Source organism: Nicotiana tabacum, chromosome 24, assembly GCF_000715075.1.
Source record: "Nicotiana tabacum cultivar K326 chromosome 24, ASM71507v2, whole genome shotgun sequence".
Classification (NCBI taxonomy): Eukaryota; Viridiplantae; Streptophyta; class Magnoliopsida; order Solanales; family Solanaceae; genus Nicotiana; species Nicotiana tabacum.
Genome location: NC_134103.1, coordinates 87,467,472 through 87,493,333, shown reverse-complemented (window position 1 = coordinate 87,493,333; position 25,862 = coordinate 87,467,472). Strand labels below are relative to the sequence as shown.

General features: G+C 35.5%; 2 protein-coding genes and 1 pseudogene across 3 annotated transcripts; 1 reads left to right on the top strand and 2 right to left on the bottom strand.

Moving 5' to 3' along the window:
- The first annotated feature begins 330 nt into the window (after nucleotides 1-330).
- LOC107801427 (katanin p60 ATPase-containing subunit A1-like) lies at nucleotides 331-5,006 on the top strand (annotated as a pseudogene).
- A 137-nt stretch (nucleotides 5,007-5,143) lies between these two features.
- Nucleotides 5,144-6,661, bottom strand: LOC107801423 (GDSL esterase/lipase At5g03980-like). Its single transcript, XM_016624750.2, has one exon. It carries the CDS (start codon nucleotides 6,409-6,411, stop codon nucleotides 5,287-5,289), a length of 1,125 nt encoding a protein of 374 aa, XP_016480236.1. The 5' UTR covers nucleotides 6,412-6,661; the 3' UTR covers nucleotides 5,144-5,286.
- Nucleotides 6,662-15,072: 8,411 nt separating this feature from the next.
- Nucleotides 15,073-19,944, bottom strand: LOC107801424 (putative disease resistance protein RGA4). 2 transcript variants are annotated; one of them, XM_016624751.2, is made up of 2 exons: nucleotides 16,155-19,944; nucleotides 15,073-15,402 (listed from the first exon to the last, which is right to left on the bottom strand). In XM_016624751.2, exon 1 carries the CDS (start codon nucleotides 19,885-19,887, stop codon nucleotides 16,171-16,173), a length of 3,717 nt encoding a protein of 1,238 aa, XP_016480237.2. In that variant the 5' UTR covers nucleotides 19,888-19,944; the 3' UTR covers nucleotides 15,073-15,402; nucleotides 16,155-16,170. The 2 variants fall into 2 exon arrangements, with proteins under 2 accessions (XP_016480237.2, XP_075104603.1); XM_075248502.1 differs by having other exon boundaries at nucleotides 15,073-15,327.
- Between the last annotated feature and the right edge of the window lie 5,918 nt (nucleotides 19,945-25,862).

Sequence of the window (25,862 nt, the reverse complement as noted above, 5' to 3'; positions counted from 1 at the left end):
GGTTATCTCGAAATAGAGTTTGTTGTAGCTATAGCTGGAAGTCTTTTACTTCATGTAAAATGAGAAAGACATGTAATAGTTTTAGAATAAAATTATTTAGGTTACTTAATAATTAGTCACTCTTTTTGAAATTGAATTAAAAAATAATTAAATATCTATATATTTTTAAATAAACTATTGTAAAAAAAGAGGAAAAATATATTAAAAAAATTTTGGTCAGTTTTGTTCTATTTTTCGTGGAATTATCTCGATTTGAATTCTATAATATGATATATTAGATTATAATTCTATAAGATTAATATTGTACTAGTAAGAAAAGAAAAGAAAAGAGAAGGGGAAAAGGAGGAATAAAAAAGGGAAGCAAATGATAGAGAAGAATCCTTCTCCTTGTAAAGCTTTAACTTAATTTATTCAGTTTGCATTACGTGATGAAATTTGACCCCAAATTTTCTGCCTGTAAGTTACAAGCCGCCCCAAATTTTATTTATTTACCCACCCTTGTTGTAGTAGTGTTAAATTATTACTATGTTATTTTGATGAATGATGGTGTCTCGTAAATGCCCCATCAGTAAGGAGAAGTTGAAGAAACTCTTCGACACGTTCGACGCTAACAAAGATGGGTATCTCTGCCTGACGGAGCTGGTGGCGTGGATCACCGCTGTAGAACCCGAATTGAATCACAATATTAAAAGGATTCCGGACATCCTGTCGGAATACCTCCGCCATTTCCACTATGCTGTATTTGGTTCCCGAGGTTTATTCTATGTGGGCTTCAACCTAATTTATGAGCACCGAAAACGTGACCTTGTCGAGTCTCTAGCCTTTTAATTAAGACTTTACTTCCACCCCAAATTAATCTTTATATTTGGGATAGTGTTTAAAGAGGGTCGGTCTATCACCCACTAAGACAATAGAGAAGAAGAAGAAAACGACACACCAAGTTCAGGCAAGTATTTGCGAGACTCCAATCTTAAATAATCTTTCACCCTAGCTTGAATTGTTTTTTGTTTGTTAAAAATTTTGATCTTTTTATGAAATTTTTATGGGGGAGGAAGGATCGGCATTGTTGGGCAGGTGAACAATTACAGAAGCACAGATGGGATGATATTGCAGGACTGAATGAAGCAAGAGGCTTTTACAGGAAGCAGTGGTACTCCCATTGTGGATGCCTCAATATTTCCAGGTACTGCAGATAGTTGATTCTGAATATAAGCATACTAAAGAACGATTAGTGTGTGTTTGGTAAAACGGAAGTTATATTTCAGGAAAATATCTTTCATCATTTTCTGGTGTTCCCAAAGTGTGGAAATGGTGTCATTTTCTTTATAACTATGTTAACTTTAACTTCATATTAATCACTCCAAATAATACTTGCACATTATTATTTAATCTTACTACTTACAATTTTTTATCAAAATACTCCCACTTACACTTGTTAGGTTTCTGTTTTCCGAAAAATGTTTTCGTCGGAGGAAAATGACTTCCGTCATATCAAACACACGTCATTTATTCTTTTCTTTTGCCTTGTAACAAACTGTTCATCAGAGGTAGATAGATATGCTCCTCGCACATAATTAAGAAAATAAGCTAGGAATAGTTTTTCCTGTTGAAACCTGAATTATCTCATATATTTGTCTTCAAATAACGAGGATACAATTTGATCCAATGGAAGTTGCAATTTGTTGCTGATATATAAGTTTTTGAGCTGCAGCTATGCACAGGTTGTAACTACATGGCACATTAATAAAAGAGTAATGAATACTTATTATGAAACTTCTACATAGTTCACATATTCAATGTTACTTGCAGGGTATCAGGAGACCTTGGAGAGGAGTTCTTATGTTTGGTCCTCCTGGCACAGGGAAAACACTCTTGGCCAAAGCTGTTGCTACAGAGTGTGGGACAACATTTCTGAATGTTTCTTGTTCTTCGTTGTGTGCAAAATGGTACGGTGAGAGTGAACGATTGGTACGGTGCTTGTTTGATCTTGCCCGTGCTCGTGCTCCAAGTACAATTTTCATTGATGAGATTGATTCTCTTTGCAGTGCCAGAGGGTAAGCAATCTGTTCTTTCTAAAGTGATTTCATATACATGTGACAGCTGAGGATATTTCTCATTGTCTTGCTGTCGTGTAAGGTTTGTTTTCGTCACCATATGTGATAAAACTTCTAGGCATAGATGTGTGTTTCGGGTCTACCATATGTGATAAAACTTCTCATTGTGACTTCTAGAAACTAGATTTCAATCATCTAATAGGACTTGATTGGTGATGTACCGTATAGTATTAATTTCATGACCAGTTTGATTTTTTTTTTTACCGAGTAAATATGTGACGCGCCTCTACTTGTCCAAAGCTTTGCATAGGAACTTCAGAGAGAAGAGAAGGTTAAAACAAATTTGAAAACCTAGAAGAATACCTAGCAGGAAGGAAATTAGAGGCTGTATGTTTTATCAAAACTGAATCATACTTTAGTTTCACTGGAGCAGCTTAGTCTGCACTGAACTGATAATGCCATCCATATGCATGTATATGTTTTTCGACCACAGAGATTTTTATCAAGCTAACAATTAATGCGTCTGAGCAGTGCAATTGGAGGTCGCCGTGACTTTAAACTGATATTTTCTAGATCATATCTATAGCATGTTAGTTATTATCTTATCAGGTCACAAATTAATGTTTTATCAAAAAGATTTATGATATTTATATTATAAGTAGCTTGATTATTGTGAAATAATTTTTATAACATTGATGCATAAACTTTAAACTCTAAATATTTCATCCTGCTCCTCTTTCCTTCACCTACCTCTTGTGTTTGCATACATCTCGCACTAACATTTATGCATGTGCTCAACAATCAACATTAATTTGAGCATAATTAAGTTCTTGCCTGTGTTAAACTTATAATTTCTTAGTTCTAATTCTAGTGGTAAGACTTCATCAACTCTGAACCTATTTCTTAGGGCTTCTGGAGAGCATGAAGTATCCCGAAGAGTGAAGTCTGAACTTCTACTTCAGATAGGTGGGTTAAACAACTCCACTAATAATACTGCAGGCAAACCGGTGACAGTTTTGACAGCAACAAATTTCCCCTGGGCTCTTGATGAGGCACTAAGGTTAAATTTACTCAACTTCCTAGTCAATATTTGCTTTTGTTACTCTGATTTGCGTTCTGTTCCAGTTCTGAATCTTGTCTAATTGGTGATTTACTGTACTACTGTAGGAGGCGGCTAGAAAAAGGGATTTACATCCCGCTTCCTGATTTTAAGAGCCGTAAGGAGCTGATAAAGATAAACTTAAAATCAATCATGGTAAGCTCTTGTCTTATTACTACTGTGCTTCGTTTTCTTGTAAGAAGAAGTTCATTTGCTTTATTATCATCATATGTATCTACTCAAAGAATAGATTCGATGATCAAAGTCAATAAAAGGGAATGACTTTGATCACACTGGAAATTTTTGACTTACAAAGAAAATGTGCATATACATAATATTTGAACTAGCTAGTAAGTAAGCTATACTATGTTGCTGCATATTATAGTTCAGTGATTATTAAGATCACAGGAACAAAATATTATGAGGTATAAAAGGAAAAAAAATGTCAAAAAAGAAGAAATTAATAATAAGAGACCTTTTGGTTATATCTCAACAGAATTTTTAAGTTACTAGAAAGATAAGGAAGGGTGATGATGGAAATATATATGAAGTTTATACATAAACTTTTGTTACATCGTGACTTGAAAACAAACTCAAATATTTTCTCTGCTCATGAGATATGCCGGACAACTGCTAATCATCTAAGGCAAATCCAGGATTTAGAGTTAGTGGGTCCAATTGAGCGTGATAACATATTATGTGTAAATTTTAATTGTTTTCGCATTGCATACAAATTTTGAGCAGAAAGTAATGTGTCCAGTTGAATCATAGACCTCGCCGTAAATTTGCTTCCGGTTATTATTGCTCCTTGAGATTTTACAGAAAATTTTGTTGATACTAATAATCTGCAACATGAATGCCAGTTAGCTCCTGGCCTGGATATTGACCAAGTGGCACGAAGAACAGAAGGTTACAGTGGAGACGATCTAACAAATATCTGCAGAGATGCTTCTTTAAATGGGATGAGACGTAAGATAGCAGGAAAAAACCCAGATGAGATTAAGAACATATCCGAGGCTGAGATTTTGGAAATTCCAGTTATGATGGATGACTTCCTAGAAGCTATAGATAAAATACAACCTACAGTTTCAGCAGGGGACGTTGAACGACATGAGAAATGGTTTTCAGAATTTCGTTCAACGTAGAAAATCAGGTAACTTATAAAATGAATAACTTAAATTGTTAATGTAAATACAGTACCTCTTTTTTTGGTCTTGACATATACAATTATGTGTGACGCTGATCAGATGCCATAGTTGTTATCCTTTCTGTTTAGTTCTCTATCTATTTTGATATTGTCGATTGCCACTTTGTGTAGTGAAAGGTTCACCTTTGGCTTGGGTTATAACACTGCGCATGAATTGACACTCTCTTTTATGTGCTTCATGTTTTCATCTCAAATTTATTTATCCTGACCTAATTTTGCTCTGTTTTTGGTAGTTCAAGCCTCAAAGTGAAGCTGATTCATACAACTGTAATCCAAATGTCTATAACAACGAATTGAATCCATTTTTGGGTATATTTACCACACATATCTTAGTCCAGGATTTTCCACATGTACAAAAAATTAGATATTTGCAAATTGACTGAAGAAATTATTTTTGTTAGGGGCAAATCACTATTTTTGGCAAATTGTACAGCAGCAGTCAATTGGTCTGGACAATTGGATTGATCAGAATTGAAGATCTTTGATTCAGTCAGTATAATGCCCAACCTTGTGAGGAAGTGTCTCCCTTCTACTCTTTTTTATTGTATTTTGTTCTCATTATAATTGGATTCTTATCAGGTTACTTACTATTAAGTATTAACCAGGTCAATTGGGAAGAGCAATCTTATACTAAGTTTCTTACAAACAGTTGAACCCTTTTTGTCAATCTCAGGCTTAAAATTAAGGTTGAAAGATAAAAACAGGATAAACAGATAATAAATAATAAGCATCGAATCATCTCTAGAAAAATATTTGAATTAAATCAGGATACTTTTATTTGATAATGAATCAAAAGAATAGTTAATTATTACAGAAGCAAAGAGGGGCATTCCCCTGTACGTAAGAAGCTATATGAACCTGCTCTCATTGAACTAAACAGATCAGGGAAAAAATCAATGCTATTGAATTGAATACAGAAAACTGGCTTAGACGAAGAGTAAATGCCTAATAACAGAAGATATGTCTCCAACTCGTGCATGAATCCTGAAATGACGCCTTGTTACTGCTGCTGATGTTTCTTCTCCAACCTTCAATTCTGGGAATACGAATCCTTTCTTGCTGAACAACGTATCCATCAGGTTCTCCAAAGCCTCAGGTGTCAATCGAAATCCATCCCAATGTAAATACGAAGCCCTATCAGAACATACAGCTACCCCTTCCTCTCCGCACTTCTTCTGCACGTCAAAGTTGAATGGAGCGTTGCCACTGCCACAACATGCCTTCATCAAATTATTCGTCTTGAATCCCAGAAACGCGTGGTTTTTAAGAACAGCGATGAATGCTTTGTAGTAATCTGCATATATGATGTGAACATCAGGATATTTCAAACGCAGCTCCAGAATTGCTTGCCATAGGTGATCATTGTGAAGCTTTGAAAACATATTAAGTCCCCTGTGGCATCTGTTTTTTCCAATTGAATCGCCCTCGGGAAACAGAGTCCTAAAACTAGGAAAGCAGCCCATGGGTAGAATTCCAGAAATCATGAGAGTTTTGGCTCCAGCTTCATTGATGAGTCTTTCTATTGAATTCTTAATTGTCTCCACCACTTCAGGCGCGAGATGGGACGCCTCTGAAATAGATTTTCCATGTAAGAAGGCATGCTTGTAGTCGTTGATGCCGGGTTGATCCATAAAGATGAGCGCCTTCGGAATAACCTTATTGTTTCTGCCGCAGTCATGAAAAGAGAAGCAATCTTCATAGAAGAACTTCATGAAGGTAGAAATCTGAGAAAGGTCATGTGACTGTGGAGGCGGTGGGATGCCATTCTTGAGGAAGAAAAAGGGTTTCATGATGGTTGCTCCGGGCGTCGCAAAACTGAGACCAGACTCGAAGAACTCGGTACCTCGTTGGGTGTATGGTTGTGGAGAAGGCAAACTGAGTGTTGCAGCAACATGATCAGCTGCTGATGAAGAAGAATCTCCGAAACTGTATATGGAATTAAAGGGACAAACGGCTTCTTTCGCAAGAGAAAAAGACGAAACAACAACCAGACAGGAAAAGAGTAATACCAAGACAACCAAATGATGGCTGATGCAAACGGAGGCCGCCATACAATCAAAGAGAAACTAATGAGAGAATTAAGCTACGTAGTAACTAGTATAATTAGGTTTGAAGGCGTGAACTCTAGTTTATGGTACATACTGTATTTATAGAGGTTGTGAGCTTGTTGTTTAAGCAAAGTTATTGGCGTTTCCTAAGTTGATTAGAATTAGAGTTTTTAGTTTCCATTTAGGAATTTATTGAATTATTGACCAAGACTATTTTCCTTTTTCTTTCTTTTATCCCAAGCTTCATAAACCAAGGGGCACTCCCCAATTTACTATTTCCATAACTTTTTAAGAAAACGGAATTCGCTTTTCCTTTTTTACAAACTAAGTTTGAGGAAATAAATGGGATATAGTTTTTCGGGAGCAAAACTTTGGGTCTTTATAAATATATATTTTTGTGAGAGAAAGAAACTTGAACAAACAAGAAAATTATGATATTGTAGATAGTTAAAACTCAATGAGCCATGAGGGTTCTCTTGGTGGCTACTCCACCACGTGTCTATATATAGAGGTCACATCCCTCATTTGAGGGGAGAAGAAATCACAAGGCTGAAAGTACAGCAATCAAGTAAGCGGAAGAAAAGGCTAAAGATGCTTTGAAGAATAGTATCAAGGTCTTCATCCACATCTGTAATCTTCGTATGTGGTCAAATCCCAAAGGCGAACGCAAATCATAAGCGGGCGGCTTCAAATCTTCCGTTCGTGATAACCCAACAACAAATCCTGGTTCGTGACGACCTTCAAATTGTTCGTGACGACCTTCAAATTGTTCGTGACGCACTACAAATCTGAAATCCGTCAAGTTCAAGATCAAGCTCTCGAGCTCTTGAACCATCGTTCGTGAGGAGAAGAATCAGAGGACTACATCTCTTTAGATTCGAGATATTCTAGAGATTGTAATCCCATCACTTGAAATCAAATACTACGATTGTTGCAATATTTTTCGGTCTTGATTTTGTTTTCTTGATGCAAATTTATTGTCTACAAATTCTGACGCGTCCGGTGGGACAATCTCTACTTCTCATCTCTTCTCTTCGAAGTTCAAGAACACCAAGATTGCCTCAATGAAAATCAACCCTATATCTGACTCCAAAAGCGGATTGGAAGTTACCATGGAGATTGTTAGCCAAATCAAAAGAAGTAAAGCCGAAATAATAGGACAACAAGTACTTGAAGTGCCGTCCACAACTCATATTATTGGTTCATTTCTCCAAAAGAAGTAGGATCATCTTCGTACATGCTAATTAACTTCTTTTTCCCCTTTTCATTGCCTTATCTTAGTACACCTCTTCACAATATGATTAAAAAACGATTTCACCAATATGATAAATCAGGAAAGGTTCACGTAAAAGACAATTTTGAACTAGGATTACTTTAAAAGATTCAACGCGACACGCACAACGATAGCTAAAAGAATATATTCCAATTATTGTCTATGTTTTCTCCTTAGCAGGTCATTTATATCATAAAAACAACGAATAACTTGTATGAAAAGCTTTATCCAGACTACGTCGATACTCAATACAATGGCACCTCCAAAAAGGGAAAGCTGAACTCCAAATTTTTCCACTCTTTTCCTAGAAGATGGCGAGTCCACACTCGAGCACATTAAATTTTCATAGCAGAGCGTAGAGTAGACTACTAAAATGACTGGAATAAGTTGCAATTCTTCCCTCTTTCTGCCTTTGAATGGTATTAACACTGCGAGTTCAGTAAGTTTAGAACTATCAACTATGCAATGATACAGCACATAAGTGCTACAAGTTTAAAGTGTTTGCTGGATACAGAAATTCTGTTTATTAAGAAGAGGCAGGTGTAGCATGTACACTGTGCAGAACTGGCCTCAAATCTTAGTCCAGGATTTTCCACATACAAAGAAATAATGTCACTGATCCAGCTTCAGCCAAGTGCAAATCAAAAAAAGAAAAGGGCAGCCTGATGCACAAAGCATTCTGCATTCGGGCAGAGTCCCGGGAAGGGCCGCACCCTATAAGAAATGCAATTTCCCTTCCCAATCATGACACTGAGTCACATCTATGAGAAGTCTTTTCCAGTCTACCATTTTGACATAGTACATGCTGTTGTTTCAACCATGAATCTGCAACACAGGAAATGGTAAAAAGTCATTTTTGGAAAACGGAAAATGGAGAAGCAGCTCATTACAAGTCACCATTAAAAGGAGGAGAAATTTTAGGAGAAAGCAAAACCTGTTAAGATAAACAGATACTGCCAATGAGGTACTCTTTGCTATAAGATTCATGACATAGCAGTCTTTTGTAACTTTCTTTATTGAAATCCTTCAATCACGAAGGTTATAATGAAAGGAGCAGTTATCCTGTGCAGTGCAAATACCGAGAAGTGTGTCATACATAAAAATAAAGTCTACTGTCTAAAGCATGAAAATAAAACCAGCATTGCAGAGACATAAAAAATTATTATTTTTGAGTATAAAACTTATATAGATTCCTACAACATATGAGATTAGGATTGTTCCTTGAGAGTTTTCAATTTGCTACAAACAGTAAAAGAGATAAAGGTAAGTAGGATGATTTCTCCTTCTCTTATGCAAAAGAAACTGATTATACCAGTTGTGACAAGCCAATGTTATCCCAATCAAATACTTCTTTATAGTTGATGAGAATGAGCACTTGTCTTTATCCAAGAACCATTCCACTTAAATAACTTCCACTATACTTTGTAATGAAGAGTATAATATTCATGGATCAAGTGATAAAACTCTTTTTTGAAGGATAATCATGCAAAACAAACAAAACTTTTGAATCGTTTGGGATAGATTGCCATGGACTAACTTTATAGAGGTAAGTAAGCAACAAAAACAAAGTAAAGGAGATTAATTTAGATGGAGCTTACATGGAGATCTTGGTCCAATAAGCAGAGTAGGTGATGTTGGACATATTTTCATATATTTTGACACTAATTTACCTGCATTTTTACCGCTTTTTGATTATATTTGATATTGAATATGTCCAACTTAGTTTGATTATGGAGTTTTATACTTATTTTGGGTGTTAATAAATAATGTAGGTACATTAACTAGAGATTGTGGAACAAAAATAACGAAATTGGAGAAAATTATTTGTTGGAGCATTCAAACGAGTTCATACTAATTGGAAGGGGAGTTGTCTTATGTTAATGGGTTAAATAAAGATCAATTAGGATGCAATGAGATGAAATGCATGAAGGGAAATTAAAGAAAGAGAGACAAAGACACTACCCGGAAAGGAAAAGTTAGGCAAAAGCCACTTTGGAGGAAGAGTAAATTGGCAGCACACTAACAACGAATTGGAAATGTTCCGGGCGACGCGAGATTGTTACCTAGCGTTTGAGCTCGCGAGGCACGGCCTGTCGCGAGATGCTTCGCTCGTTTTGCGTGGCCACGCGTGGTCTGGATTTCAAGCCTATTTCGTCTCCTTTTTTGGTTTTGGATTTGATTATTTCGTCTAGACCTTTTTCCTACACCTATAAATAGTCTTTAAACACCATTTTTAGGGAGAATTCGACGAAGGGAGAGCGCAGAGCCGCCGTGGAGGCCGGAATTCATCAGATTCCATCTTTCTTTCATCAAACTTAGTAAACTTTACATTTTTTTGGATGAATTGTTGTGTTGATACCATGTCTATGTGAAGCTAAACTTCGCATTCTAGGATTGTGGTTGTCATGAATATTGAAGTTTATTAATTACATTACCGTTAATTCGAGTTATCATCTTTGGTTATTTCTCTAATTCTGTGCATAATTGCTTAATTATTTGGCCAGCAGTTGAGTTCCATTTAGTATCTATGCTATGCTTGGGAAAGCCGTGTTTAGATTAGAGTAGAATTAAAGAGAGCTTGTTTCTGAACCGTGGCACGGGAAAAGATTTCGCGGTTAGGAGAGGAATATACCTAACAGTCTTGCTTAGTTGAATACCGTATTATATTCGTTCATGATAGATTCAAGATCATAGGAATATAGGGTTGATATATTATGGATAGACAGATAGTATTATGGAAACATGCTATTTATATAAACGATCTAGTCAACTATCAATCATAGATAATGTGGATTAACATGTGTAATTACGAACCTAATAGGATTGACAAACCAACCACAACCCTGAAATCTTCATCTCATTTGATTAAAATCCAACCACAATCGCTTGCTCCTAATTAATTTAGTTAATTACGTGTTAAAATTTCGCAATAGTAGTTATAATCGGAAAACCAAACTTTTGATTATCTTGGACAGTTAATTGACTTTAGTTTTCTTAGTTAACGATTAATCTAAGTCTTTGTGGGTTTAACATCCGACTTTCGAGTCACTTTACTACTTGACGGCCACGTATACTTGTGTGTACTTGGGAAATCAACAAATTTTTGGCGCCATTGTTGGGGACTTAGTTCTTGATTGTTTCTCTAAGTTAAGCTTTTAATTGATTTTTGTTCAAGTTTTTAATTTTCCTGTTTAGTTATTTTCTAGATTAGACTTTTACTTTTATCTTTACAGGTTTTGCTTATTTTTTCCTTTTGTAAATATTTTTATTTTTATTACAATTTGATTTTTCTATTAGTGTGTTCATAATTCTCTCAACATGACATTTGGAGATGAAATATCCGGAAGTAAGGTTATTGATGAAGATACTTGGTTGACGGAAGACTTTTATGGCCCGTCTTTTTGGGCTTGTCGTGACCTGAACGCTAGGATGTCTGAATTTGAATATGGGAATAAGGGTTGGTATTGGGACGGATATTCACGATTAAGAGAATATGTGGAACGACGTTATCTTCTAACAAAATTGGTGAATTATTGGTCCAAGGAGAGAGTTGATCTTGCACAAAAAATTGACAAGTTTGGCTTGGCTTTGCACAGCTTGGATGCAGATTTGAGTGCAAAGGTTGATGCGTGCAACTCCCAACAATTTAATGATGAGTTGTGTGAAGCTGAAAAGAATCTTCTAGACCAAATTGAGGAGTTAAAACGAAAATACCAATCATTAGACCATATTTCCCGTGATGGTACCAATATTGAGAAGGGTGCTCTAGAGTCATGTGAGAGAGTAGATAACATAACTTTTGCAGACTCTAGTATATGTAAATATGGGAATGTAAATGGTAGTACAATTCATGAGTTAGGGCGCATTAGACACCATTCCAATCATTTTTCCAGAATATGTTTAGATAGTAAGATAATAATCGAGTCATCTGAGCCTATGAGGGAGTCAAAGGGTGAGGATGAGACTGCCTATATTCTTGAATTTGTTGTGCCAAAAAACAAAAATTACATTCTCCATCTAAAGGCAAAGAAGTGCAGAGTGAAAAATTTATTACTTGGCCCGGTTATTTTTGTAGCCCCACCACTAGAGCATAGCCGCATACTGGTTCAATGTGGAGGAAAAAGTGGTTCACATCGTGCCGCAACCTTAAATTAGGCGCTTGTTGGGAGGCAACTCAACTTTACTGCTTTCTTTTATTTTTGTTGATTTTGTTTTTATTATATTATTTTTTTAGTACTTTTTTTTTTTTAGGATTATGAGCATAGGAAGTACCCGCAATGCCATTGGAATAGTGCAAAAACGAGATAGATGGTGAGAACTAAGTGTGAGGTACCCGCACAAAGTACTATCCTTTGAAAAAGTCTGAGCACCCCGTGAGTTGTTGTTGCTCCGGCCTTTGGCCTTTCAGGGAGTTTCTTGTCAACCCTTGTTATTGTTTTGCTTTATTTGTGCATTGGGGACACTGCACTCCTTTAAATATGGGGTGGAAGAATTTCTCTAGATAATTAGTAGTAGTATGTTAGTAAAAATGTTAACTTCTTATTTTGATTTTAGCTTCTTATTTTTTATTTTCATAGTTGTGTAGTATTTTAGTAGCTTAAATAAAGAAAAATCGAAAAAAATAAATTTAAAAAAATTGAACTTTTTCCGACGATGGATCTCCTAGACAGTTTTTTTGAGGGATTAAAGTCTAAACAAAAATTCAAAAATATGTCTTTTAGTTTCCTTTAGGTTGTAATAATCTATCGTGATTTTTCTTTGTGCCTCGGTTTTTTTCATGGGATGTAGTTTGAACCGGGTAATAGTTTTTTCTTTTCTTTTATTTTTTTTAGAGTAGGTCTTAGGAAAAAATGGAGGAAAGATGAGATTCCTATGCGCCCTTGACTTGTTTGATAGTAGCATATTAGGTTTTGGTATGTGTAGTATCTTCCCTATGTTTGGAAATTGATCATGATGTCTTTATAAATTGGATAGCATGTTTTGTGACGCCTATGTCTCATTTTCTTGACTTGTGTTCACTTTGTGCTTAATGCTTAATATCTTGTGGCTCTGTGAATACTTGTATTAGTTTGAGAGTCGGAATGAGACCGTCCTTAGTGAGTCATGTGCCATGTGTGAAGTGAGATTTTTGTGTAGTCCATGTCTCTAGAACTTGCCCGGTATGTGAGTCGAAGCGAAATTTTAGGCAATACCCGGTTTGAAAAATAATTTTAGGTTGTCTTTGTTCTTTTTGAGCTTAATCCATATCACAAATAAAATCCCTCCCTAGTTAACCATTTTGAGCCTATAGACTTTTATTTGGCACCCACGTTACAAGCATATTCTCGTTTGTTCTTAATTGATATTGGTTTGATCCTTTTACCTCTTAAAGCACTTTAATTGTAAAATGAGCGCTAAAAGAAGTAAGAAGAAAATTTGGGTGGCTTTCGAGTGGAACCAATGAAAGAAAAAAATGTGCACTTGTTTTGTAAAAGAATACACCATTATCGAAAATTGTAAAGGAAAAAAATCTGGAAAAAAAAAAGAAGAAAAAATATAGATGAATAAGTTGACATATTGTTCCTGCTAGTGGGTATGAATTAAAGTAGCGCCTAAAGAAAGAGGGAACGTTGTTAGGGATAATTTTAGTTGTGAAATTAAAATTTGGATTGAAGAATTTGCGCCTACAGTTGATTATGTGATGTGTTAAAGTTCTTAGGAGGAATAGCCATTATTCCTAAATATATCCTTCCCGTCTCTTAGCCCACATTATAATCATGAAAAAGTCCTAATTAATTTTAGACCGAGTGAGCTTACAGTAGTACAGATTTACATTAAGGGCAAGCCTATGGTACCAATTGCATGCATGTGACTTCTTTTGTGAGAGTGAGAGATTTTCTTTGATATATATGAGTCCTTAAAATATATTTGAGCATTTGGTTTAAGTGTGTAGATTCAACTTACTTCTTTTGTTTTTGTTGTGAGGGCATATGGTTTTATGAGGGATAGGTAATATTATTAGACTTCTCTACGACGTTGAGTGTTCAAGCCATGAGAGCATTGTGACATTAAGTCAGTTTTGGAGGTTAGGATTGTTATAAGCTAGTTGTCTTTGTAGTGAATATTTCTAAAGAATGGCATAAATAAAGGGAAGTATAAGAGATTGCATATGCTAAAGTTTAGTTGTTGCTATCAACCATGGACATAAGGATAGTGTGCTTTGAATAGTAGGAGCTTAATTTTGTTTCATCTATTATAGTTGTGGTTTGTTCGAGAACGAACAAAGGTTTAAGTGTGGGGTGGGTCCAAGATAATAAAAAAATATTATTTTTCTACTAAACTAATTAGTAGTAGTAGGCACCAACCACCCGGGTTAATTTCACTGATGGTCATTGAACTATCTTCCAATTTCACTAAAGTCATTCAACTATTTTTTGTCACTTAAAAGTAACAAAACTTTATCATTGTCACTTAAAAATTATTTTCCCTCAAACATCTACCATAAATATGACATGGCATAAAATTTAATAAGAAAAATCCAAAAATAAATGTCACATAAGCTTAAATAGGTAATACCCACTTTAGATCCATGTCTCCCTTAATATGATTTGACCCAAAATCCTTTTCCAAAAAATAAATAAATAAATAAAACTTCACATTAGTTTAAAATGATTATCCTATACTACAAAGTTTTTGCCTTTTCTATTTCATAATGCACATTCATAATTATTCTATACTAAAATAATCTATGCTAGAAAATTCTTATTTTGTTTGTATGCCCTATCTGGGTCATTTTATAACTCTACTGAAGCTAAAATGTTCTATATCCCAACATCTTCTGTCTGTAATTGCATGTCTATTGACAATTTTTATTATGCACTTTAATTGCATGTGTTGCTTACTAAGCATGTTATTTGTATGCTAGTGTTGCTTAATAAGAAACATTTTGAAATTAATGGAATGGTAGTTTGTGAAAATAGATTCTTATTAGCCTTATTATTTTTGTCTGCTTAAGTGACAATGATAAAGTTTAGTTATTTTTAAGTGACAAAAAATAGTTGAATGACTTTAGTGAAATTGGAAAATAGTTAAATGACCATCAGTGAAATTAACCTCCAACCACCCATATCCTTTATTATCTTCACCATAGCACCTGAAAAGATAGACTAAATACTGAGATTCTTCTTTTGTACAGGTTGGGAGAGAGGAGGGTCAGACATTAATACAACAAAAGAAATGAGGAAAATAGGTGAAGTTCAAATATTGTGAGAATGCAATAAACACCCCTATCATCTATGTAATTGTATGGACTGAAGCTCGGGCAAAGAAAAATGAAAGGATCCTTAGTAAACAGGGAGGGTCATATTATCGGAAATCATCAAATGATAAACTGAAAAAGTAAATAATTTATCTGGTCCAAATGCCAATACTCATTTATAAGCTATAAAATGCTACACGAATTATCTGTGCATAAAATAACTTAAAAAACAAGCTAATTTCCTATTACAAGGAATAAAAGCAGTTGCCTAAAAGAAAAGAGAAAAGATAGAAAAGAAGACCAACGAGCCAAAAACAAAAGGAGGTTTTTATTTTGCAACAAGCAGTTGAAGTATCACATGAGGACATATTCATCAAGAGACGAGATTGTTCCTTTCATTTCAGAGATTCTGTAATATTTACCAAATAATTAGACAACTCACCACAGATTCTGTAACTTGTAGCATGATATTTGATCTAGTCACCTATGAGAAAGAACATAAATTTTCATAATTAAATTTAACCACAACTTTAAAGAAATATAAATATTCTTTGTTTGATGAAGAATTTGAAGAACAACAATTGGTTCGAACCGGTTCAACAGTTTCAAGAGGAAGAAAACTGAAGGGAAAGCACAGATCCAATTCACTGATAATTTTGCATTTTGCTTAATGTCAACTAATTACAAGAAAAATGATTGATTTCTTTTTTTTAAAAAAACATTGATAAGGAAGAAAAAGGATTGAATTAATGTAACACTGGTCTGAGAATGTAGACATTCCTGGTTTGATGAAAGAGTTAGAATAACAACAATTGGTTTCAAGTGAGAGAGCAAAATGCTGAAAGGAAAGCACAAATGCAATTCACTAATAACTTTTGCATTTTTCTTGATGTCAAATAATTGCAAGAAAAAGGATTAAACTAATATAAAAAAAATTCTGGAATTCTTCAGTAATATAGTAAACATGTAGTATCGGTTTGGGGAATGAATAGTTTGGAAAACAATAAAAGAGCGAAGGAGAATGGTGAGAGGAACAATTGAAAAAGAAGAAACAAAAAAAATTGACTCAGAAACAGAAAGAAAAACATAAACTTACGTAAGTTCTAAATGGTCCTCTAACTAAAGACAATTTTCGTGTATTAGTTTGGGGATTGAAAAGTTTGGAAAAACTAAAGGTGAATGGAGGAGAGAAGAAAACAAATTGACTCAGAAACTGAAAGTGAAATAGAGACTTACTTAAGTTCTGAATTCTTTACCCCATGTAAATTTCTGGAATATGGGAAATCTTGGACCACTGGGAGTTTGGGCCACTCCGATTGGTGCAACTTTCTTGTAATTGTGGGCATGCATAAATTTCCAGGCGCCGTAATTTGGTGAGGCGTTGCATATCATCTCCGGATGGCAGATGCTGTAGTTTTTTGCAGTCTGATAAATATAACGCTTCCAAAGAAACAAGGTTGACGAGCCGACCCGACAGAGCTTCTAACAATGGACAATTAATGATCTCCAGTCCCCGTAATTTGGGCATGACACCTGAGAAGTCGACATGTTGTAGCCGTTCGCAGCTGTGAAACGCTAAACTTTCAAGAGAAGTAAGGTTGTCAAGGTTCTGAGGAAGGGACTCGATTCCAAAATTAAATATTACCATCCTTGTTAGGGCAGAGAGTTGCATAAGCTGATAGGGCAGAGAAACCCAGTTCACACGTCCGTACACTGTCAATGTACGAAGGGACGATAGGCGCTGAATGCCGTTAAACATCAATTGGAATGCCTCGAAATCTGAGCAAGGACCAATTACCAATTTCCTTAACCTAGTGAGATGGTGAAGCCCCCCTGCGGATACACTATTCAATTTGGGACATTCTAATATATTAAAATATGAAAGTAAAGGCATTTCCCGCAAAGGCAAGGAAACTAAGTCGCCACAGTCGTTGACCCGCAAAAATTCCAGAGACCGACAATGCTCTAGCATTCCACTTGGTAAACTGGTCAATCTATCACAACTGTAAAATATAAGACTTTGGAGGGAAGTCAAATGATTCTCTCCACTGGGAACAGGAACGGAGCTGAAATTGGTGCACTCACCAATCTCTAAGCTCTTAAGAGAATGGAGATTGTACAAACTTTGTGGCAATTCACGAAACTTTTCGCAACTTGAGACAGATAGATGCTGAAGAGAAAAACTGTTGTTGTGTAACATCTCATCTGGAAGACAAGTGAGCTCTTTCACATCACCGACAGCAAGCTTTACGAGAGATGTCAAGTTGCTGCACAAGTTCAACAATGGCATTTCACTGTCAACTCCGTGAATGCTTAATTCACGTAGGATTTCAAATTGATTTGGAGTACTTTTTAACCGCTGACAGTTGCTAATGCTCAACTTCTCAAGCGCAGGAAACATTCTTACTCTAACTCCGTCTCTACCACCATCTCTTGTTGGCATCAATTCCACTCCCTTCCACTCAATGAGGCTATGCATATAATACAATACCAGTTCTTTGAGTAACGGGAACACTTGGATATTGGCGTTATTGCTGCTCGATCCATTATTGTTAACCTCAACACCATAAAATGTAGGCCCAATGCATTCCAGCTGATCGAACTCTGCCAGCTCGAGATGCCGAAGGAATTTAAGTTGGCCAAGCGATGGAATTTCTTTGCACTTTTTGCAATCACTTAATTTCAACTTGACCAAATTTGGTAGAAATTCTTCATTGAACCATGAAGGAAATCTACTTCCCAAATAGCTCCTCACTTCAAAGGTTTTCAAGTTAGGATGCGGTTGAAGACCATCCAAAACATACTCATCATTGTTTTCACATCCTTCTGGTTCACGATGAGACCATAAATATGCCAACTTGTAGATATTTGGTTTCTTCTGTAGGTATGCTCTTCCAGCTTCTTCTTTATTACGGACCAATTGCAGACCCTTGATCGTCAATTTATCTCTAAGGTTTTTCAAATGACCTAATTCTTCTATTCGACGACCTTTCTCTACACCCACGTTGAAATGCTGTAGCGTTTGAAGACAAGTCAATTTCCCCATGTTAAGTATCTGACAATGAGAGTCGTAATATATGTGTCGCAAACTTATCATGTGTTCCATCTCATCTGGAAACCCCTTGAGGCCATTGCAGTAATTGACTCTAAGTGTTTGCAAATTGTAGAGCTTGCAAATGGAGTTGGGTAAGGCGTCGATACTAGTCCTAGAGAGATCAAGATATCTCAAGTATATTAGCTTGCCGATTGAGGCTGACAACTCCTTGATGCCTGACTGGGACAAATTTAAAACTCTCAAGAACTGAAAGCTCAATAGCATATCTTCAGACATATCACTGCTTTTCCAGAACAACGTGCATAAACGTCCAGGCTCATTAATCTTCTCTATTTGATCTCTTGGTGAGTTCCATCCAAAGTATCGAACTTGAGAAAGATTATCTCCACCATCAAATAGTTTAGATTTTAAAATATCTTCAGCCAAATCATGCACAAGATCATGCATCTTACAGTGTGTTATATTGTTGTGCTCATCTAGCTTAACATCTTGCAGCAAGGAATTTTCCAACAAAAGTTCAAAAAACTTGTTACCAACGTCTTCCATCACAGTGGTCTTTTGACATGGATGAAGATATCCTTCTGCCATCCAGAATTGGATTAGTTGGTCCTTTTCAAACTCAAAATCTTTTGGAAACATTGCAAAGTAGGCAAAACACTTTTTCAGATGCGGAGATGGTAGATAAAAATAGCTGAGTTTTAGTATTTTCTTCAAGCTACTTTCCCCACTATCATCTTCACCTGCAACAAGGGGATTGCCCTCAAGAATTGCCTGCCATTCATGTTTTTCTTTGTTGCGTAAGAGGCCTCCCAACACACTTGCTGCCAATGGTAGACCTTTACACATTTCAACAATCCTGTTGCCCATGCTCACTAATTCCTCAGGAACCATCCCATCAACAAATGCTCTTTGTTTAAAAATGGACCAACAATGATCATTTGTTAAATTTTTCAACTTATGAGGATCTGCTGCTACTGAGGATGCCACCTGATCCCTACGAGTAGTCACAAGAATGCAGTTTCCTCTGAATGTATTTATTCCTCTCAGAGTGTCCTCAAACTCATGCCACAATGTAGGGTCGACATGCCACAAATCATCCAGGACAAGCAAATACTTCTTCCCTCCCAATTCATCTTGTAGCTTCTTGACTATTATATCCCTGCTTCGGACCTCAAGTTTCCTTTCTGTCAATGATTCGAGCATCAATTCAAGAAAGCTCTTAGTTTCTAACATTTCAGGTAGACACAACCAAACTCTCTTTTCAAAATGTTGCTTGATCTGTTCATCATTGAAAATTATCTTAGCGACAGTTGTTTTCCCTGAGCCTCCCATACCAACTATGGGAATGGTGCACAGAACAACATCCTCACTCATGTTCAACATCTTCTCCTTTATTTCAGCAACATCCTTGTCTCTACCAACAACTTCAGAAGCAACTACCACAGAATCTGTTTCTCGAACTGGTAATATTTGCCGGGAAGGACCTCTTGGGGTTTGGAGACCGAGGTCTTTGGCTAACTTATTGATAGCACTCAACTCTTCATTGACGTTGTTGATTTTTCGAGACATTTTAAACTTTAAAACTGTATTAGAAACGAAGTTACGGACATGTTTCATCGGTTTGTTCGGGATCTTCATAACTTCTGCTTTGAGAGATTCATATCTGAATTCGTCAAACACATTTTCAGCATCTTCAGCAACTTTCTCAAGCATCTTGAGCCATTCTTCCACAGACTGATCCTCAACTTGTCTTCTTTCAGCATCATGAATGAAAGCTTGTATCATCGTTACAGTTTTTTTCAGCATTTTGAGATCTTTCTTGCAGTTCCTTAAACTTTTGACTTCCTCAATAGTGAGAGAAAGCAGCTTCTCAAGAAAAACTTGAACAGTAGCACCAATTACAGGATCCGTCATTGTTGCTTTGGTCTTTCACAAAGTTTTCTTCCTCTACACCAAATTCTTCACAAAGTTATTCTGAAGTCTGCTTTGCTAGTTGCTTGTAAACCACTCAAATAAAGATACTCCAATATAATTCATAGACAATAATTCAAACAGTATTTTTATAAAGGGAAAAGGGGCAAATATAACTATTTAGTATATTGTTTATAGGTACCATCCCTTCTACTATCGGGACATATCTATCCTTACCGTTAACCAAACTTTTTAAAAATACTCTTCACCTAACGGAAAGCCACCAAATTAATAAAATAATTATTTAAAAAAACTTATTAACCATAACCCGTTAAACCCATAATTTAAAAATTCAAAACCTAAATTTCTGCGACGTCTCAGTACATTTTATTTATTTAGAGAGAGACCCAAAATGATGGTGAAGTAGAATTAATAAGAACTTATATTTTTGGTTATTAGTTGTTCATGTAATACGTATATATATTATGTAATATGTACATGTGCTGTGTACTTTTTTGTACCATGGAGTATCATCAAATATTAAATACTTTTTAAACTTGTGATCTTAAAAATTTAAGGGGTAAAAGTTTTGTGGGGCCATGATATTTGTGTGGTTATAAAAGTTTCTCATTAAGGATAAAATGAGTAAAATAAACAGTTTAAAGTTGAGTTATTTTCAAATTTAGAAATATATTATTTATTTTGGAATAGACTAAAAAGAAAAGCAGTTCATCTAATTTGAAACTGAGGGAATATATAACAACTCTAGTTTTCTTTGTCATTTTATGTTCAAAATTTTGTTCAATTTTTCGAATGTATAAATTTTATTTTTAATGGCTATTAGTAAAAGGAAAGAAAAACAAAAGTTTACTGATACTACTTAATAGTTGTTTGAAAAATCATACTCACTCCGTTCATTTTTACTTGTCCACTATATTAAAATTATATTTTCACTTTTACTTGTCCATTATACTAAATCAAGATAAAGATAATTTTTTTTCTGTTTTACCCTTATCATTAACTACTCATCCCCAAATTATTTTCCAAGACTTTTGGAAATGCTATCATTACTATAAATAAAATTGTAAAATTCATACTTCATTTATTTATTTTTAAAGGAAGTATAAAGGCAAAAGTGGACAACTTAAAGTGAACGGATGGAGTAACACTTTACTCATCCGTTCCGGAATAAAAAAAAATAAAAAAATAAAATAAAAAAAGACAAAAGGAAAAGGATGAAATGCAAATCGAGAAAAAGAAAAAGAAAGATGAATTGGGAAACAAACCTGACCAAAACTAAAAGAAAAAGTTATAGACGAGTTGTTAGACCTTTACTCAAAGTTTTGTTCTTTTACGCTTTACTATTTCATATTACTGTTGTCTTTTAGAATACTTGATTGCTTCATTCAACAATTATTACTTTTAAAGAATATGTGATACTGTTATAAATATATTATATTATGGATGTTCATTTAGTAATCCGTTGTAAATAAGCTTCCTGAAGAAGCTTATTCATATGAGACTCCGCCGTAAATATGTTTATCTATTTAATACTCTATTGGAAATAAGCCTCTTGAAGAAGCTTATCCTTTCGGTACTCCGTTATGGATAAATATTACCCATGGTAGAAGATTATCTATATCTGGTACAGTAGCAGCTTACACAGCAGCTTAGAGTAGCAGCTTACACAGCTGCTTACAAGCAGCTTACACAGTAGCTTGCAGTAGCAACTTACACAGCAGCTGAAATTCATCTTGATGCGATGGGTCTGGCACACACCATCATGGACAAAAATCAAGCATCAAACCAAGACCGTGCCAAAGCAATGATATTCCTACAACATCACCTTGATGAAGGCCTGAAAATGGAATATCTCACTATTAAAGATCCAGTCATACTGTGGAATAATTTGAAAGATAGATATGACCACCTGAAGATGGTCGTTTTTTCACAAGCACGTTATGATTGGACTCATCTAAGGCCACAAGATTTTAAATCTATCAGTGAGTATAATTCTGCTATGTTCAGAATTATTTCTCAATTGAAACTATGTGGTGAAAATATTACTGATCATGATATGTTGGAGAAAACTTTCACCACTTTTCATGCCTCGAATATGCTCCTGCAGCAGCAATATCGAGAGATGGGATTCAAAAAGTATTCTGAATTTATCTCACATCTTCTTGTAGCCGAGCAATATAATGGGCTATTAATGAAAAACCATGAAAACCGACCTACTGGTTCTTGTCCATTCCCTGAAGTGAATGAAACGAAATTCCACCAAGCTAAGCGTGGAAGAGGACGTGGCCCCAGTCATGGTCATGGCCGTGATCGGGGTAGAAACTCTAATCATGGTAATAATAATGCACCAAAGAACCCTCCTCACCACCAACAGTGGAAAAGGAAGGAACAAAAGCATAAAGCGGTGCAAGCAGCAAATCCAGAAAATGCATGCTATAGATGTGGAGAAAAAGGGCATTGGTCACGTACCTGTCGTACGCCAAAGCACCTGGTTGAGCTTTATCAAGCCTCCCTGAAGAAGACAGAGAAAAATACTGAAGCAAATTTTATTTCTGAAGATAATTTAGACTTCATGCATTTGGATGTAGCTGATTACTTTGCATTCCCGGAAGGAGAAACAAGTCATGTGATCGGTGATTAATCTGTAGAGATGTAAATATTTTAATTTTTGTTGTTTGTAGTAGATAGTATGGTTATGTAATTGTTGTACATAAATAAAAGTTATGCTTTGATAATGATGTTTACTATCATATTTATTTTGTTTATGTCATTTTGAAGAATATGGATAATCCTCAAATTATGTTTGGATCAAAGACCAATCATGAAGATATTTGTGTAATTGATAGTGGAACAACTCATGCCATATTCAAAGATCAGAAATACTTTTCTTATTTGCATAAGAAAAATCAAATGTTTCTACAATTTCTGGTAATATAAGTTTGATTGAAGGCCCCGGAAGAGCTACTGTATTTCTGTCTAAGGGAACAAAACTTATAATAGACAATGCATTATTCTCCTCCAAGTCCCGAAGAAACTTATTGAGTTTTATAGATATCCGCCGAAATGGGTATCATGTTGAGACAATAAATAAAATGAACATGGAATATCTTTGTATTACAAAGAATATTTTTGGCCAGAAATGCATTGTAGAAAAGTTACCAACTTTATCTTATAGCTTATACTATTCAAAGATTAGTACAGTTGAAGCACACTCTATCATAACCAGAAGTTTACTGATTCAAATATTTTTGTGCTTTGGCATGGCCGTTTGGGCCATCCTGGATCAATAATGATGAGACGAATTATTGAAAATTCGATTGGGCATCCATTAAAGAACTTGAAGATTCTTACAAATAATGAATTTTCTTGTGATTCTTGTTATCAAGGCAAAATGATCACTAGACCATCACCAATGAAGGTTGGCATTGAATCCCCTGCCTTTTTAGAACGTATACATGGAGATATATGTGGACCTATTCACCCACCAAGTGGGTTGTTTAGATATTTTATGGTCCTAATAGATGCATCTTCAAGATGGTCTCATGTGTGCTTACTATCATCTCGCAACCTAGCGTTTGCAAAGTTATTAGCCCAAATAATTCGATTAAGGGCACAATTCCCAGATTATCCTATAAAGGCTATTCGCCTTGATAATGCTGGAGAATTCTCATCTCAAGCTTTTGATGATTATTGTCTATCAGTTGGGATAAATTTTGAATATCCTGTAGCTTATGTTCATACTCAAAATGGCCTTGCAGAGTCATTGATTAAACGCCTGCAATTGATAGCAAGACCAATACATATGAAAATAAAATTACCCACTACTGTTTGGGGCCATGCTATCTTGCATGCAGCATCACTTATCCGTCTCAGACCGACACATTATAATAAATATTCTCCGTCACAATTAGTTTTTGGTCATGAATCAAATATTGCCCATCTACGAATTTTTGGACGTGTTGTATATGTGCCAGTAGAACCACCACATCGCAGTAAGATGGGCCCGCAGAGAAGGTTAGGAATATATGTTGGGTTTGAATCACCCTCTATTATTCGCTATCTTGAATCATTGACGGGAGATTTATTTACTGCCCGATTTGCAGATTGTCGATTTGATGAAACAAATTTCCCACAATTAGGGGGAGAAAAAAAGGAAATCAAAAGAGAAATTGTGTGAAATATTTCATCATTATCTCATTTTGATCCACGTACCCCTATATGTAATCAGGAGGTCCAGAAGATCATCCATTTACAAAATATAGCAAATCAAATGTCAGACGCGTTTATTGATTTAAAAAGATAACCAAGTCACATACCCTGCAGAGAATGTGCCTATACGAATTGATGTCCCAGCAGGACTATCTACTAGCATAAGAACTAGTGAACTTAAAGCACGCCTGAAGCGTGGTCGGCTTTTGGGTTCTAAGGATCGAAATCCTCGAAAAAGAAAATCGACAAATGATCAAAACGATACTACAAAAGGATCTCTTGAAGAGACCCAAGATCTGATTAGTTCTGAGATTCCTGAAGAAATCACTGAACCCGAGACTCAAGTGAGCGAGGAACTTTTAATAAGTTCTACTGGTGATGGAATTAATTTAAATCGATCTGAAATAGTGGTGGATAATATTTCTGCTTATAGTGTTGCACTTAACATTATGCAAATAGTGAGGATTTTGAACCCCTATCTGTCGAAGAATGTCGGCAAAGATCTAATTGGCCAAAATGGCAAGAGTCAATTCAATCGGAATTAAAGTCACTTTCTAAAAGAGAGGTCTTTGGACCAGTAGTCCAAACACCTGCTGGTATAAAGCCAGTTGGTCATAAATGGGTTTTTGTGCGAAAAAGGAATGATAAAAATGAAGTTGAAAGATACAAGGCTCGCCTTGTTGCACAAGGATTCTCACAACGACATGGAGTCGATTATGAAGAAACATATTCACCTGTTATGGATGCCATAACATTTCGATATCTCATCAGTTTAGCCTTACGTGAAAGGCTTGAAATACATCTAATGGATTTGGTTACAGTTTATCTGTACGTGTCACTTGATAATGAAATTTACATGAAAATCCCTGAAGGATTTAAAATGCCTGAAGCATATTCAAAATCTTGGGAAATGTACTCAATCAGATTACAAAGATCTTTGTACGGTTTAAAACAATCTGGGCACATGTGGTATAATCGCCTCAGTGAATATTTGCTGAAAGAGAGTTACATAAATATTGTTATTTGTTCATGTATTTTTATAAAGAAAATGGCATCCGAATTTGTTATACGTGTTGTTTATGTGGATGACATAAATCTTGTTGGAACTCCAGAAGAGCTCCAAAAGGCAATTGAATATCTTAAGAAAGAATTTGAGATGAAAGATCTTGGAAAGACAAAACTTTGTCTTGGTCTGCAAATTGAACATTTAGCAGACGGGATCTTTATCCATCAATCTGCCTATACAGAAATGGTCTTAAAATGCTTTTACATGGACAAAGCGCACCCATTGAGTACAGCAATGGTTGTTCGATTACTTGAAGTGAATAAAGATTTGTTCCGACCTCCAGAAGAGGATGAGGAACTCCTTGGTCCCAAAGTACCCTATCTCAGTGCAATTGGTGCACTAATGTATCTTGCTAATGCTACAAGGCCTGACATAGCATTTTCTATTAATTTACTAGCAAGATATAGTTCTTCTCCTACACGGAGACATTGTAACAGGATTAAGCATACATTGCGATATTTAAAGGGAACTCTTGATATGGTTTTGTTTTATGCTAAGAAAGATAGTGCAGATCTTGTTGGTTATGCAGATGCAGGTTATTTATCTGATCCCCATAAAGCTAGATCTCAAATCGGGTAAATGTTTACATGTGGAGGTACTATCATATCATGGCGCTCCACAAAGCAATCTATTCTTGCTACTTCTTCAAATCATGCTGAAATAATAGCTATTCATGAAGCAA

Excerpts from the sequence above, each read along its gene's own strand:
- LOC107801424 (XM_016624751.2), bottom strand. The coding sequence starts at position 19,887 with ATGACGGATCCTGTAATTGGTGCTACTGTTCAAGTTTTTCTTGAGAAG.
- LOC107801423 (XM_016624750.2), bottom strand. The coding sequence starts at position 6,411 with ATGGCGGCCTCCGTTTGCATCAGCCATCATTTGGTTGTCTTGGTATTA.